At 38.0% G+C, this 17,439-nt stretch overlaps 1 protein-coding gene across 1 annotated transcript in view; it reads right to left on the reverse strand.

Annotated features, from left to right (window-relative positions):
* The window catches only part of LOC117301001, a 36,560-nt gene extending 22,920 nt beyond the window's left edge, over positions 1 to 13,640 (reverse strand). Inside the window, exons 1-2 of the mRNA XM_033784878.1 lie at positions 13,349 to 13,640; positions 10,418 to 10,700 (exon numbers count right to left, since the gene is read on the reverse strand). Of these exons, the coding sequence (XP_033640769.1) occupies positions 10,418 to 10,700; positions 13,349 to 13,444 (379 nt within the window). The 5' untranslated portion in view covers positions 13,445 to 13,640. The remainder of the gene's footprint in view (positions 1 to 10,417; positions 10,701 to 13,348) is intronic.
* Between the last annotated feature and the right edge of the window lie 3,799 nt (positions 13,641 to 17,439).

Genomic DNA, 17,439 nt, shown 5'->3' on the forward strand with positions numbered 1-17,439 from the left:
CTGAAACAAACAAAATTTGAAATTATTGGTTAATCAGGCAAGAAATTGACAATCTTAGCCAGCTGTGTATTTTTGTCTTCTTCTTTTGATATACAGGGAATGATTTTGTCTAGCAATTTTGCATTGCGAAAACTTTAGACTGAAGTTTATTTTGTGCATACTGAATGCTGATATGGAGTAATAATAATTATAACAATTTCCGGCATTTATACTGCGCTTTTCCAAAGCATGATCAAAGCGCACACAGACACGTATGGTGATGTTTGAGTAGCAACTGATACATTTTATTTGAAAATCGTCTGCAATTTCGAGATACAGGGAACGATTTTGTCTAGCAATTTTGCAAACTTTAGACTGAAGTTTATTTTGTGCATACTGAATGCTTATATTGAGTAATAATAATTGTAACAATTTCCGGCGTTTATACTGCGCTTTTCCAAAGCATGATCAAAGCGCACACAGACACGTATAGTGATGTTTGAGTAGCAACTGATACATTTTATTTGAAAATCGTCTGCAATTTCGAGAGAATTTTTTTTTTGCAATTCTGAATGGCCTCTAAGGAACTTGAATCCGTGTAGTCATCATTCCGCGAACCTCGACGCACAGACGTCTCAATAACAAACTTGGCGGATTTCAAGCCAGGGCAACATTATTTGTTTAATATTTCACTTTTGAGCCATAGAGTGCAAAACCTTGGTGTCCTTTTGAAATCCCCCTCCTGGGATGAACAGCCAAGTAGAGATTAAGAGATTACTGTACACTGTTTCATTGGAGGATTAACCGCTAAGAGGATTAAGAGGGCTTTCTTCTCGCTGCGTCTTACCCTTTTCAGGTTTTTATCTTTTAATCTTGTGGCAACCTTGTCCTTGCACTTTCTCAGTATCAATTTTCATTCTGATTTCAAAGGGCGGCATTTGAAATACGCCCGTTTCAACGTCACGACCGAGCACATTAAAGCGTCTTGAGGGACTTAACCAAAGGACAGGTTACTCCGAAGGTTTCAGCGCAAGACAATTGGAAAGATCTTTTGCATATAAACATGATAAAAGCAGGGTATTATTGTCACTTTATTTCACAAAAGACAACTCTCTGTTTTCTTGCTGAGTCCATCATAATGCTTTTTCATACAACATAAACCTCTTTATAAATACTGGCAATCTAACTTTTTAAAATTATAATTTAGAGACTTAACCAAAGGTTTCTCTGAAGCTTTTTTAGCACAAGACAATTGTAAAAATATCCTTTTGCTAACATGAAAAGAGGGTATTATTGTCACTTTACTAGACAACTCTCTGATAACTCTCTGATTTCTTGCAACTCCATGATTAATGACACAACACTTATAATGCCTTTTTTGTCTTAAACATGCATTGTAAACTCCTTTATAAATCCTGGCAAAGTAACTTCTTTAAATCGTAATTGAGGGACTTAATCAAAGGACCAAAGGACAAGTTACTCCAAAGGAATTTAACCAATGGACATGTTACTCCGAAGGTTATAGCGCAAGACAATTGGACAAATATCTTTTGCATAAAAATGATAGGCCTAAAAGAGGGTAATAACGTCACTTTGTTTGACAATAAAAAAAGTTCTCTGATTTCTTGCAAATTCCATCATTCATGACACAACACTAATAGTACGTTTTTTTTCTGTATCATAAACTTACTTTTAAATCCTGGCAGTATACCTTTTAAAAATCACTCCTTGATGACCTCTCACAGGACTTTATCACTCTGTCACATCTTTAAAAAAAATATTGATGCTCTTAAAGCGTACTTTTGGATACTCTGTAAGAATACCAAAACACTTAATACAGCATCTAATGCCCAAAGAGCTCAGAGCAATTTACATAAAAAGAACGCCTAAAATACAAACAACCACAATTCATGCACACAAAATCCACAAGAATTAAACGAAGAAGGAATTTTCATTAACAAACAACTATCACAAAATTTAAAAGATTTCAGGATTTGTGTATTTAAAAAAAATTAATAATAAACTAGACATTAGGTGTTTGTGAACAAACACAAAGCTGTTCCGTGTTCTTTTGCTTGGGTTATGAGCTAAAATGACCAAGGAGTCTATCATTGAAAAAAAGAAGAAAATGCTGAATGAGTTTTGGTGCCACGTCCGGTTGACCCGGAAGTAGAGGTCGACATGGGGTCATGGTAACCTAAGGCTAATCTCCAATGTCCAAGGAGTCTCTAACTGAGAACAGTTTGAAAATCGATATTGCCACACTTTGGGTTGACCCGGAAGTAGAGGTCAACTTGAGGTCACGGTTTTTCAAAATTAATCTCCAATCCGCTTACTGTGTTTTTCAAACATCATCGTGTCATGCATGCACACATGTTATGTTGGGCTAACAATTGAGAAAAAGGCAACACTATCGATATAAAGATAAGAATCTAACTTAAATATTACAAAAAGAAATATTTGTTTAGTTTTGGGGGCTAAAAAAAATATTTTTCCCGTGCGCAGATTCGAACTCGCATGTATCAGTGAAGTAAGCGCGACTGATGACCACTAGGCTATGAGGGCCAATACAATAATCGAGGGTTTACATGTATGTATTTCAACAGAGGGGATTATGATCCGGCAAAATAATTCTCGTGTCATGATTTTGCGAACATTGTCACTAAATATGAACTGCTAACGCCTTTAACTATTAAGTAGGGTTGAAATGTAGTATTAGATGCCTTTAGGGGTTTTTTGACGAGGACGTCGATGTCGCACGTTCGTCCACGAAGAAAACACCTCGGAGTCTAAATTTGACATTTTTTCACTCATTTCTCAAAAACTACAACACCACAGCAAGTAATATTTTATAACTATTAAGTAGGGTTGAAATGTAGTATTAGATTGCCTTAAGGGGGTTTTTGACGACGACGTCGATGCCGTCAAAAACCCCTATCTAATTATGCACGTTCGTTTTAACGAAAACCCATGCACAGAGTAATTGGTCCAGAACGCGGTTAGAAAAACAAGGACAAATTTAACGCACGTTCTAACGAAAATCCTAAATGTCCGTACTTTGTGCGTGTACAGAGTAATAGTAATGTCCAGAACGCGGGTAGAAAACAAAATGGTATAGACTCCTCTCAAGAAGTCAACAACTCATTGAGGTACATACTGTGTTGTATTACCAAAGAGAATGTTTCACAATAACATGAAAGTGACTGCATCAAAATTACAAATTAAAAAATTCAAATGAAGACCACGTGGTTAATTAATGAAGAATTTTTACACTTTTTTGTTAGAGTAAAGCTTATGTTCTAAGCTATTTACCTATTTTATCCTCATACTTTAGGAGTAGGGGCCTGAACAAAAACGCTGTACAAACGCTATGGGGTTTTAGGCGGAAACAAAGAATAATAATAATAATAAAAACTAGACATCAAGTGTTTGTGAACAAACACAGAGCTGTTCCTTTTTAATTTTCAAGGTTCAAGGGGTCTATAATTGAAAAGAAACTGAAGATCGGTTGCATGGTTCTTGAGATATGGTCCCACTTCCGGTTGACCCGGAAGTAAAGGTCAATTTGGGGTCAAGGTAGTCCAAGTTCAATCTTTAGAGCTCAAAGGGTCTATAACTGAAAAGAACTTGAACATTGTTTGTGCAGTTCTTGAGATAAGGTCCTAATTCCGGTTGACCCGGAAATAAAGGTCAACATGGGGTCATACCTACCCGATGCGATTGCCCAATGCCAAAGGAGCCCATAACTGAAAAAGTCTGAAAATCGGTTGGGTTGTTTTTGAGATAAGGTCCAACTTCCGGTTGACCCGGAAATAAAGGTCAACATGGGGGTCTCAGTTTTCAAAGTTAATATTTAATGCCTAAGTAGTCTATAACTAAAAAGAATTTGAAAATCGGTTGTGTAGTTCTTGAGAAATGGTCCCACTTCCGATTGACCCAAAAGAAGAGGTCAAAATGGGGTCACGGATTTTCCCCAACAAAATTTAATGCCTTAGAAATCTATAACTAAAGAAAAAAATTAAATCGGTTGTGTAACTCTTCCGATTTGGTCCCACTTCCGGTTGACCCGGAAGTAGAGGTCAAATCGGGGTCACGGTTACCCGAGGCAATTCCCCTATGCCTAATGAGTCTAATACTAAAAAAACCTTTGAAATCGGCCGTACACTTCTTGAGATATAGTGCTGCAAAGAAAAACTCATTAAAGCTTCTAATTAGCATAAATTAACATGTGATGACGTCACAGTCTTAAAATTGTATTTTTCGTACTAATAAATTTCATAAGGTACACGATGGTATGCAACTTACCCCAATCCAATGCCTTTTGCAAAATCTCAATTTTGAATTGCATTAACCGTGGAGAAGCTATTGTACTGCGTTGAATGTGACTGCATCCAGTTTATGAGGAACTACGTTGTACCCATGATGCCAAGATTTTTAATTAATCGTTAATTATAGACGTACTTTGATTGATTTTAATGGACTGAAACATCTCTTATTAGAATCAGTTACTCCAATCCCCAAGGAGTCTATATCTACAAACAGTCTGTTAAACGGCTGTGTAATTCTTGAGATATGGTGCTACAAAGATTTCCCAATTAAATATGCAAATGAGGGTCACGTGGTTAATTAACTAAGAATTTTAAAACTTTTTTGTTAGAGTAAAGCTTATGTTCTAAGCTTCAATTTGATATATGATTTAACTCTTTTGACCTTATGGTTTAGGAGCTAAGGAATAAACAAAAAACGGCGGAAACAAAGAATAATAATAATAATAATAATAATAATAATAATAATAATAATAATAAAAATAATAAAAATCTCGACGAAAACAATAGCTGTTCCGACTGGATCGGAACAGCTAATAATAAAAATCTCGACGAAAACAACACCTGTTCCGACGGTAGGTCGGAACAGCTAATAAAAATTGAACAAAAACATGAATGCTGTATCGACTTACTGTGCATACATGGACTGCACTGCACTTTGGCTCTTTTGCTGTTTGCGAAAATTACTCCCAAAACAGCGAAGCACGACTATTGTGATGACGTCAGGTGACTCAGGTCAAAACTAGATTTTGTTGATTAGATTAGATTAGATTCTCCTTTATATGTTCTCTCTCAATTGTGGTCCGCTGGCCAAAGGGCAGTTAAAACCACCGAGGGGACCAGTCAAAATTCTCTACAACTAGTATGGCTAGCTACATAGGTTTTAGCTTGCCTCAGCCACTGCTACTTTTGTACCTCTTATAGGTCAAATGTAACCCTTTATATGAGACCACTCATTTCTGTAATCATCCAAAAGCACCCAGACATTACTAATAATTGTTCATTTTTTTGTTCAAATTTTGTTTGGGACTCTAAATCTTACATTAAATTTTGTTGGAGTGTTGCATTATGGCAAAATAAACATAGACATGTGACATATGCTCCACCAATCAAATGACAAGGATCTGAGTGTGCAGTATGTAATATTATTTATTTATTTATTTATTTATTTATTTATTTATTTATTTATTTTGTTTTTACATGTAGGGGAAGTGGAGACAACTGTTGGGTAATATTTTTATTTGTTATCTATCAATATGCTTATTTATTTATTGTATTTATTTATTTATATTTATGTTACTAAATATCGCCAGCTGGTGCCCAGAGTGAATGGGGGGTATGGGGGGCAATTGTGTGTTGTGTTCTCACTGGTGAAAATCTTTTTGTAAACCACACATGGGTCTGAAGCTTGACCAGTTTAATTATGAATCATTACCTATTGACTGTTTAGTAACAGTAATTTTGGTACATTTGATTTTTTGACTTCGCCTCATTGTCATTCATGTAGCCAATTTCAGCAACATGTCATCATTGCAAATGTGGTATCATTTTAAAGTGGAACACTTCAGCTTTGTATTTGATATAACTTAAACAAACAGAGGAATAAATGATAAAAATATACTTGATTGAAAAAAAGTTTCCTAACTTCTTGTGAGCAGTTTAGTTCACCAAAACAAAACTACAATATACAACGATTTCCCTGATTTGACAAAATGTGATGCGATCACACAAATAAAGTCGTCCGGCGAGCCGGATCAGTTTTCATATTTTTTTTACATTTGAATAGAGAATTTAATATAGGTTTGCTGCTGTGCTTCTACATCCAAGTGGATACCACCTTTAGTTCAAAAGTTGTGAAAGTATAAACACAAAGAAATGCGAGAGAATAAAACTTGGGTGGGTTTAAAGTCATATTATGCATTTTAAAACATTGTAAAAAAAAATTAATTCAATACTAATTATACCCATTTTTAATGTTATTTATCAGGAAGGAAGTTGCCAATATAAATAAATATATTTATTTTGTCATATGAATAATTCACATTAATTTTTTGGACAAATTTCACCCTTAAATTGAGGATTTCAACCTGTGATCTCTACCAATTGAGAGAGAACCCATGTCGACAGTCTTCCTATTTGTTTGAAGGTGCCAGGGAATAAATCTAATTGCGCACATGTGTACATGTACCAAACAAGTGGCAGTACGGAATCAACTCAAAGAGAAGCGGCCATTCTATTAGAATGTTAAGAAATAAACTACAAAGGAAAATGATTGATATAAAGTTACTTTTAATTCGCCTTCGGGGTGAGCACAAAAAAAGAATGCTGGCAGTCTTCCTATTTTTGTCTGGATCAGAAATCATTCAACCTTTAACTACATGTACCATACAGCCAGTGAATAAGTAAACCCAATACACCACGCAACCTGAGAAGGTGCACCTTAAGGGGATACAACGTTTGATTTCAAACATCCAGAAACAAATCACAACAGCAATGTTTTATAAATCAATTTTTGTGGTGAACAAAGACATATTTACTCAAATAGGATTTGAACTGGCAACCTCCAAATTACCTCTCAATCATTCTACAAACTGAGCTACATTAAATCTACTCCCGCCAAAAATGCTTGGACCACCCATTCCTAAGGTTATATAATACAATTCCCTGTCCACTTCCCATTGACAATAAAAAATGTGTCCCCCGCCCCCTACTTAATGTTGACTGTAACGCAGAAGTTACTGTAACTTAGAATAAGATGGGCAAATGGAACCAACATTGAATGGGGGCAAGGGAGGGGGGCAACAAGATATGGCCGGGATTGCAGCCCTAGTGTTTCCAAAATTTTGTGACCTCTTTGTTCTGGGATGCCAGTCAGACGCCATTATAGCCAGGGATCACACTGAGCAGTACAGGGATCAACTTGATGGGTATTGCAAACACACACAAAACAAAGCACCCATTTATGTAGGTGTCCTCTGTTTGCAAGTCTATCATTTCACAAATATTGGCGCTAGAGTCTAACTTGTGTTCTCTCAAAAAGTTATAAAATTATCAATAGCTTAAACTAAATTACAGTGCTCCTTCCTTCCTCCATGTTCTTACCAAGTAAGTTTTTATGGGCATTAATTGTTGAAGTAATTACCATCCATGTGACGGACACAGAAACTGCACGGTCGAGTGTAAAAGGTGTGACGTCAGCAAATTTGTGCATCCGGATCTCACTTTCTGCTTAATAGTTGTAAATATTTAATAAGATACATCATTATGCCATGCTGTCCTGTTGGGGAAATTGAGTGAGCACCCCAGCAATGGCGTCAATCACTTGCAGATACGGAGAGCTCTACATAGAAACTCAATTATGGGAAGGATACTACATAAACTCCAACAATGGATAACACCTTCAAATTTAGAATCCCACTCACGTTTTCCTTTTTTTAGTTAGGACTAGAGTGACAAAGTACCAGCAGGCCTTGTCAGGTGGGGGAAGCCTTTATCCCACAAGCCCTATCCCATCCCTCTCGACACCACTGAAAAACCACACTGAGGGTCTCAAGCCAGACTACTAATCCAGGCTATAGTAATTTGTCTCTTGTGTGATTAGCTTTGCATGCACAGATACAGGGACTGTAGGAGGAAGAACCAGCATGGCCAGTTTTGAAACAGGAAATGTGAAGGCATGTCAATCATTGCCTGTGATTAAGTCATCCTTGCGCAATCCAGCACTTTGTAACTGCCCATTATTAAGAGGTGCATGAATGATGATACACCTACAGTAAGGCAAACTAAAACTGCCTTAGAAATGACACTCAAAGAGTGCCGTGTCTGTAGTTATCTGTGCGTATCAACTCTGACGCCAATTTGTAACACGCTGCTTTTTGAAAGCTGTATTGTGACTTTCAATTATCCCTGATTTTAACAACTCGCTGCTAAAATATAGGGTTCAAACTGCCTCTAGCCATGCTAGCTACCAGTCAATTAGTAATCTACATTTTAGTTGGTAAGACTAAGACACTGCTCTAGAATTGCAAAGGTCTTGGGTTTGAATCCCACCCAAGTAATGTGCCTGTGATTTTTTTCCAGAACTCGGGAGAGTATTGAACTAACAAAGATCGATCAGTTAAGAGTAAAACCAAAATGTCTAGTTGGTAAGACACTGACTCTAGAATTGCAAGGGTAGTGGGTTCGAAACCCAACCGAGTAACATGCCTGTGATATTTTTTCACAGGACTCGGGAAAGTACTGAGTAGGCCTATCAAAGCTAACACACATCGGTGTATGGGTAAAAAAAAAATATATATTATTCTTTATCCCCGATACAAATTTAACATCTCTTATAAAATTAATATTGTTTAATCCCCAATGCCCTTTTTAACTAGAACAAAAAGCGAGGACGTTAAAAATGCACGCCCTCGATTGGTTGAGTAAGAGTGGGCGTTTTATGCATGGAGCAATGCGACCAATAGCGGGCGTGCATTTTTATTGTTCTTGTTTTCGTTCTCATTATCAGGGCCTGTGTGACCGGGCTTTTAGAGTCCCAGTCAGGATGGGACAGAAAGCTGTTGGTCCAGTGTATTGTGAAAAGCATGTAAAAGAGCCCCCGATTGTAAAGAGGAGGGGTTCGCCCGCCTGTTCCTGGTTTGATTTGCTGCATATTGCGCACAGTGCCTTATAAACCATTCATGGGGATATGTAAAAGAAAAAGGTTTCATACTTCCAAAAACGTAGCTCCGAATACCATTCAAGAAAGAAAAAAAACAGAGCTTTGGGATGCCACCTGGTGTGATGAAGCACTACGGTAATTTTGGGTTGTCAGGGGATCATTGAGTGATGGACTTTAGGCCCTATATTGGGAGCTGATTTTACTATTATTATTATCAATATTAATATTGAAACTCTACATTTACACAACTGACATCAGACACGTTTACAACAAAGCCTGTGCAGACAGCAAAGAATAAGTTACGCACTCTAAAGCTTAATGTAATTTCTATGGTACAACAATATCTGAGAAACCTAGGCCTCTATGTATGATGCAAAGTTGGCGAACAACTTGACAACACGTACGTATTGTTCACTGGTGATACTTCTTTTAAATCATTGACATCGTCAGCGCCACCCAAGAGACACATGAATCACATAATCAGCAAAGCAAATCATACTAAGAAAACCAATTTCTTCAGAGAAGAAAGGCCTTTGGTGAAGAAAAAAAACCGGGAAAAAGACACACTTTTGGGATGTACGACGTAACTTAACACCAACTTAAAAATGCAACTAAACAAATATTGGATGCATTAAAAGGGACTTAATCGTGACAATGATGTATTCTCCACATGAACAAAAAAATTTACTGTGGAAGCCATGAAAACTTCTGAAAAAACAATACCACACAGAACAGCTCAGACACGTCAGATGAGTATATTCTGCAAAAAGTCAGAATGTTACAAGAATCCAGCATACCATGGCAGATTATCGGCCGTGGCTCATGGCTGAGATTCTGCGAATCATGGTGAGTGCCTGTATGTACTGAGTACTCCTACAATATATTTTCTCTCAACACAACATCAAATCACAGTGCTTCCTTTAGTCAAGTCAGGGTTTAACTGCGGTAATGGTATTTTTCAACAAAAATTCCAATAAGTTCTGAAAAATAATACCAGTGGTGGACATGGTTTTGAACCCTGACCAAAAAGGGTTAAAAGGCAACGTATTGTATGATTGTTTTAATCTCAAATAAATATAAACGGACAATAAAACTAACCTGTGACATTTATTTATAGGTGTTTTTTTAGATATCGCTGAAAGTCTGGTGCGATGCCGATTATATCCATGCCGGAAGATCATTCCGTATTGAAAAACACAGCCTGAGAAATGTTTCTCAGATTAAAATTATTTTGGATCCCTTTCTCTAAAATCATATTCCTTAGAGGGAATGGCTTATCAAAATGTTAAATACATTATCAACAGCTGCAGTGCTTCTCACCAAGTTTTTTAAGGTCAATAATTTTTGGATTACACTGACTAAAGGTATACCCTCACTTTGAAGGAAAACCCTCACAAGCTTTATGAATATTAAGGAGTGTTAAAACTGTTGAGACTGAGCCTTTGATACATACCATGCTTTGGGTCATCCTCTTTGGTTTGAGTCTTAGCTGGCGAAGGTCCCCCCGTCACATCAGCTGATTCACGACAAGGTTGGGGGCTGGCTTGCTTCCTTTTTCGAGATGCGGCAGCCACGGGGGATATGGAGGCTTGCACTTGGCACTGGCTTGACGTCGAGGGCGCCATTTGGTCCTCTGGTGCAGGAGACACGATGACGACATCTTGATTGACATCTGAGGTTGAAGGATCTTCTGAGAAGGAGGTTGCAGGCTTGACAGCCTCTTGTGGTGAGACAATCTGTTTTTAAAGAAGAGTAATTGTTAATCAAAAATATTTTTTTATTTACACTTGTAAGTAAAATCAGTGTATACATTTTAAGCACGATGGATGAGGGGTCCTATTGGTGACAGTTGAATTTGGTCAACAGCCCAAATCAGTCAATGAAGACACTCAACATTATAAGAAAGTGGCCATCCGGCCTTGTGATGTTACGCAATTTACTTAAAAAACAATTTTGTTCATTCTTATAATTGTACCCCGTACTCATGATACCAGTACTAATTATGTGCTTCTTCTCGTCATTCTTCATTCCACGTTTCAGTTTCTAGTTTATATGATTTACATTCTTGTTCAATCTTACTTGTACATTGTAGCTCATTAGGTCGCCTTAGCTTTGTTGTTTGTCTTGTTCTGTCCCCTGTCTGTCATGATGTGATCCCTTGTAAGTAAATTTCTTTTCGGTATCTTACTACTATAAATGCATTTCTAAATTAAGCTTCACTTCTATACAAGACTTGGTCTTTTGAAGTTATGCCTCCATATTGCCTAGCTACTTGATTGTGTCTCATCTAATTATAAGGCTACTCTAGTATTTGTACGTGGACTTCTGTTCTTTGTACACTTCTGTTCAATTGACCTTCTCTGTAGTTACTGTACATTTTGCATGGAAAAACAAATGTAGAGAAATTAATTGAATTGAGAATTACTAGAAAAGCCAAATGAGATAAACGTACCCCTCCATCCTCTCGACAGTCGAAGACAGGTTTTACAATAATAAAATTAAACACTTTCAAATGTACACAATTGCACCGTAACTATAGGGTTTGCCAAAAAAAAAATTATTAGTTAAGCCAGCAAGACCAGGTACACTACACAAATAGATTGTCATTTCAATAGTTCATCGTTTTTTCCTTGTTACTAAAATGAAACAGGGATGCTTTTCAACACTGAACTACGCATGTAGCCAGCCACACTAAGATGTTTTAAGACACTGTACACATGGTCACGAGCAACGGAGAGCTGTTGATAGCATAAAACATTGTGAGAAACGACTCCCTCTGAAGTAACATAGTTTTTGAGAAAGAGGTAATTTTTCACTAAAATAATAAAAGACTTCCGGCCAGAACTTCAGAAGCCTTTTATTCCTATCTGAAAGCACACTATTTTGTACAACAAGGGTGTTTTTCTTTCACACTTTCTTGCAACTCTAATGACCAATTGAATCCAAGTTTTCACAGGCTTGTTATTTTATGAATATATTAGGATACCCCAAGTGAGAATACTGGTCTTTGACAATTAGGGCCTACCAAACGCGTTCAGTGCCTTTAATTGCCATTTGGCCAGAGGACCATGCTGTTTAAACGGGAGAATGATGCACATACATAAGGCCTGGGCGACTAGTGTCAAAGTCGCAACTACCGTTTTTCAACTACTCACTTAATCGTGCGGCCACGACTTCTAACAAAATAGTCGCAACTACCTGTTTGGTGAACAAATTGTCACTCAGGACTATTCATGACAACATAATTTACTTACAAAACCAATTTAGACATCAGTGACACAATCTTTCACATCCTTTTACTAGTGCTTGCAGCACGCATTGTCATAATGCATCCGAGAGTTAAAAATAAGTCGTGACTGACTGGTGTCGTGGTCGCGACTTTTTCAGGTGTGACTAGTCGAGTGGTAAATTTCACTAGTCACCCAGGCCTATAAAGATTTATCACCAAAGTGGCCTTTTCATATTTGCCAATATTGTTATAATAATACATATTTTAAAAGTACACAGGGACTACAGGATATTGTTTTTTTTTTTAAGTTGAAAAGTCTGACACAGATTTCAATGTGTTGAAATTATTGCAGAGCCAGGAAATTTCCAGAAAATAATTATGAAATGGTCTGATTTGATGTTTCGGAGAGCATTGGTACATGTAGGCATTGCTCTATCTATGGTTTAATGGTTTAACTGAGAATTTTCTAATATAATAATAATATTTACTCACGAGCAAATCTGGTCCCAATTTCCTTGGTGCTAATTGTTAAAGCCTAACTAAACGGCTGAGGCGCTTCAATTTAGATGAGACTTGACTTAAAATATGTTATTTATTTATTTAATATTTATTCAATTACAGGATAGAAAACTGACAAAATTCATTAATTTTGTTATTTTAAACAAAAATCAATTAATTAATTTTCTTAATTAATTTAATTAAAACCTTTCTGGATCTGAAATCAAACCTGAGACAGCGGCTTTTGATTACAAATGTTTGTTAGTTAGGATTCACTGTTGTTTTTTGGTGTCCTACCTTTTGTTCGTGCAGAGCCTTCATGGTGGCCCATATTGGAGGCGTTTGTTTACAAAGTGCGGGCATTGCTGCGCACGTAAACGGATTGCACACTATACACTGTACACACAACATGCACCACACTACACAATAGCAGTGTTCATCCATGCATTAACGCAGTACTGTACACGAGATATTTCAAAACAGTTTCCAGCTAGTGGACCTCATTTGTCTCCCAAATTACCCCATTTTCCAGCATCCCAGCACAAAAATATTTCACCAGCATAATTAAGCATCGTTTGGTAACCGACTACCTGAGATTTAATCAAAATAATGACCTCTAAAGCTACTAAAATGAGGTATTTTCGGGTACGGTCTTACCTGCGAGCGTCTGAAACTTGTCTCCGTGTTCGCGGCGACCCAGGCTTCGGCAAGATCTTGCATGTTGTGGGCTTGGTGCTCTAGCTCAATATCCATTGCTTAGCTGAGCCGATTAAGCATGAAGAACCAGACCGGTTTTCACCTACAAAAACGGCTCTGAATTTTCAGAAAAATGTTCTGCCGAACAGAATAACTGCTTCCATATGAATCATCAGTGCACCTATGTTGGAAAAGAGAACATGCAGTGTGATTTTCACCGTGAGATTTAGACATCTGCGCGGCTTTGTGCGACGCCCGGTCGGCTAAGCGGAAGGGGATTATGGATTAACACACTGGGCTCGCCTTGTAGTCCTCCGCCAATAAAATAGCACTGTCCATTTTATTTCAGTTTTCATTCTAAAAACACTATTTCCTTGATATCAAGAAGTCTTCATTATGCTCATATCACGTTGAAGTATCGAATATGATGTAAATTTGAAAGCACTTACTGTGATTTAATAAGAAGTGAACGCGGATGGATACGGTCAGATGGAATTGTGTGCGTGCAGATGGGATTAGTGATAAATCCATGAGCAAGCTGTCACGCGACCATGTACCACTAAAAAAATAACCCAAATCATTAAACACGCTTAAGGGGAGAGAGACAACATTTTAAAACAATAAATCCACTTTTAATGGGCAAATGACACTGACTGCGTAAAATTTATACCAGTGCCTTTTTGCGCTGGCCTTTTTTTTTTTTTTTTTTGTATTGAAGGTCAATTTGATATCTCGCGGAGGCAGTTTCCGTTTAGCGGTATAGATTACATTATCTGTATCTAGCCTTTGTGTGTGTGCTGTTCATTGGTTGGTGTTTGTGGTGTAAACAGCCACCACAACTTAAAGGGGCTGTTCAGTGTGTTGTCATTGTATGAAAACAACACTCTTACAATTGATTTTGTTATGACACAGGGGATGATCTGTTTAACTGTGTAATCGCTCGGCGTGCCTTTTTGTTGTGTGGGTACCGGTATAATCATTTTTAGCACAATCTCGCGTACGATTTTTTTTTTTTAATCGCCATGTAGGCCTAGATGTTGGTAGGTTTATAAAGGCTAAAGGTGCCAAGAATAGAGAAGAATGAGAGTGAACAATAACTGTGAATTTAAAATATTGTAATTATTTGTTCAGCCTGCATTATTTTGTGTTTCTCTTTAATGGAGTATTCTGATTTGATTTGAATTGCATGTGAAATTTTTAAATGCTTTGGGTTTTTGCATGTTTTGGGTGGATTTTTTATAACGAGTTTCGGGGCCAAACGCCTCCATTTAACAAAATTGTTGTAGGTCTATGTAAAAGCATTTAAACAACATAAATAGGGAGGTAGAAAAATAATAAGTTTAACTACAGCCATAATTTTTTTATGACACACTATAACATTCAGAAATAAATTTATAAACAAATAACCTACTTAATAAAGTGATGTATATTAAGAAAAATATTTAATAAACAATTCAAATTTCGAAGAACATTATCATAACAATGCTGGTTAAATTTCAACGAGCTGCTTAGTACAAAACAAGCTAAACACACTAAATTAGACTGACAATATTAAGATTACCAGCCAAAACCAATGCTTGAAAAATTTCTTTGCTAAGCAAATATCGAGGACGGGGCACCAGTCACAACAAATTAAAACTTAATGTCATTTTGGCTGGTCAATTTTTCTGCTAAGCAATACTTTTATGCTTAGCAATTTTATGTGCTTACAGGCAATTTTATGAAGCGTGTAAGCACAAAAAAACTGCTAAACACATGTAAAAACTTGCTCAGCAAAAAAAAGGGTATACCATGCCAACATTCCATAAAGTTTATATTGTTGCGACTGGTGCCCCACTTATTTTTTGGCTTAGCAAACAGATATTTTGTAAAGCAATTTTGTTCTGCTAAACAGCTTTTAAATTGGGCCCTGTTGTCCTGCTCATTTTTGTTGTATGCAAGACATTTATGATCATGATATTTGAAGCTCATTAAAACTGGTCCCTGCATGGTCGTCTGTGATTCACGCAATAAAAACAATTGGTCGTTTATAAAAGCCTAACATTATAGCCACTATCTAAAAAAAGCGACGACCACGCCTGTGCGGGGGGGGGGGGGGTGCATTCGGGTCATTTTTATGATGGCACATCCAAGGCAATGGCCGTACCCGATGCCCCTCTGTGAAATTCTGCACCCCCCCCCTCCGGATCACACTAGGGCCAAGACCAGGGCAACAGAGGACATGGCCTCTTCCACCCCCCCCCCCCCCCCGGATGCGGCCCGGATCATGTTGTCCACCACGGGGAACTATGCAAACTACCTCTGATCATGGAGGTACTACCTCCATGCTCTGATAGCCCCCTCTCTTTAAACATCCTCCTTCAGCCCACGTTAATTTCCCATATTATTAATGGAGACAAAGATGTCCCAGTAAATTCTGTCCGCCGGATAGTCGGTGACCCATGGGAATTCAACAGGGACTGGAATTGAAGAAGATGATTCTAGAGAGGGCGCTATCGGAAGAAGTTTGTACACATTAAACTTTCCATTATGGGGGCGGGGGAACGAATCCCGGGGGGGGGGGCAGAATCTCCTGCCACACCGGCAGACAGATCTACCTTGCCCAACCACCCCTCCCCCCCCCCCCCCCCCCCCCCCGGCGGCCATGAGTACAATGTAAGTGTAATTAATTAAGTACGTTATTGTTTTACAAGGGGGTAATTTGCATTAATTATCTCTTGTCTAAAGGAAGGTCTCCACTCAGTGATCAGTGAAATGATCCTTCGACCAGTTCAACTGGACGCATGGGCAAACCTAATCAAAGTACAAAATGGAGTGACTGGCTAGCCCTGCATGGTGTGATTGGCTTGCCCTGCATGGATTGCTTGATTTGCTAGCCCTGTATAGAGTGATTGGCTAGCCCTTCATGGAGTGATTGGCTAGCCCGTTATGGGGTGCTTTGCTAGCCCTGCATGGACTGATTGGCTAGCCCTTCATTGAGTGATTGGCTAGCCCTACGAGTGCTTTGCTAGCCCGTTATGTGGTGCTTGGCTAGCCCTATATTGTGCGAGTGATTGGCTCTGTATGGAGTGCTTGGCTATCCCTAGGAGTGCTTGGTTAGCCCGGGCCCTGCATGATTGGCTATGGAGTGATTGACCAGCTAGCCCTGGGAAGCAGTTGTTAAATAGCGCCCTCATCGACAGGTTATAATCCCTTTTCAGGGCGGATCAGTCTTTCCTTTTTTTTGGGGGGGGGGAGGGGTCAGTATCTTGAAGGGTATTAAGGTTACACATTATACTGTTTTTTTTTAACAGGGTAGTTTTTTTTAACAAAAACCAGTTCTTATCAACTAATACAAACGTTGTTTAAGGGAAATATTGGATAAATAATAAAGAAAGGAAATCAGCTGTTCATCTTTATAATACTGCGACCCGATTTCGGCAGAGCCTGTACTAAACGTGCCTATTGTGTGGGGTTGTGTTTTTCAGCCAACACTATAATAAGAGCAGCCTATAATAAGAGCTGCCAAAATGTGCATCTTGTACAACAATCAAAAAGTGTCCATTCAGGGATATTTCCAATCTTTGTTCGTCACAACATGGAATGGTTGGTTAATTTTCAAGGAACGTTCAGCGGGATCAGGAAGAGTTGCTAAATCTGCCCCTTATAAAGCAGCCCTCGTAAAAAAAACAGTCACATTTCAAAACTTAAAATCAGATCAATGCCAAATACATGTATGTTAATTTAAAGTAACATTTATATGAAACTTCAAAACATTTTTATAATTTATATTGTATACATTATTAAAGATTAAGCAACAATTTAGGTTGGCGAAGACCCGAGGGACCATCTGAACCCTTTCGACAGGGTAGAAGCCTCCGCTGCACCTACATAAATCAGTTCAAGGACATGATCAAGCTGTTCGTGCTGCCCAGGATCGGCCTGGATAGCACCACAAATTTCTAACATTGCAAAAGCCTGCACTTGTAACAATTCAAGCAGAGTTCAGCTCGAGTAGCGCCAATATACGGTGTGAATATACTGTCAGGCATGATATTTGGCTCTGAATAAGT

Source organism: Asterias rubens, chromosome 16 (genome assembly GCF_902459465.1).
Source record: "Asterias rubens chromosome 16, eAstRub1.3, whole genome shotgun sequence".
In the NCBI taxonomy this organism is placed as follows: domain Eukaryota; kingdom Metazoa; phylum Echinodermata; class Asteroidea; order Forcipulatida; family Asteriidae; genus Asterias; species Asterias rubens.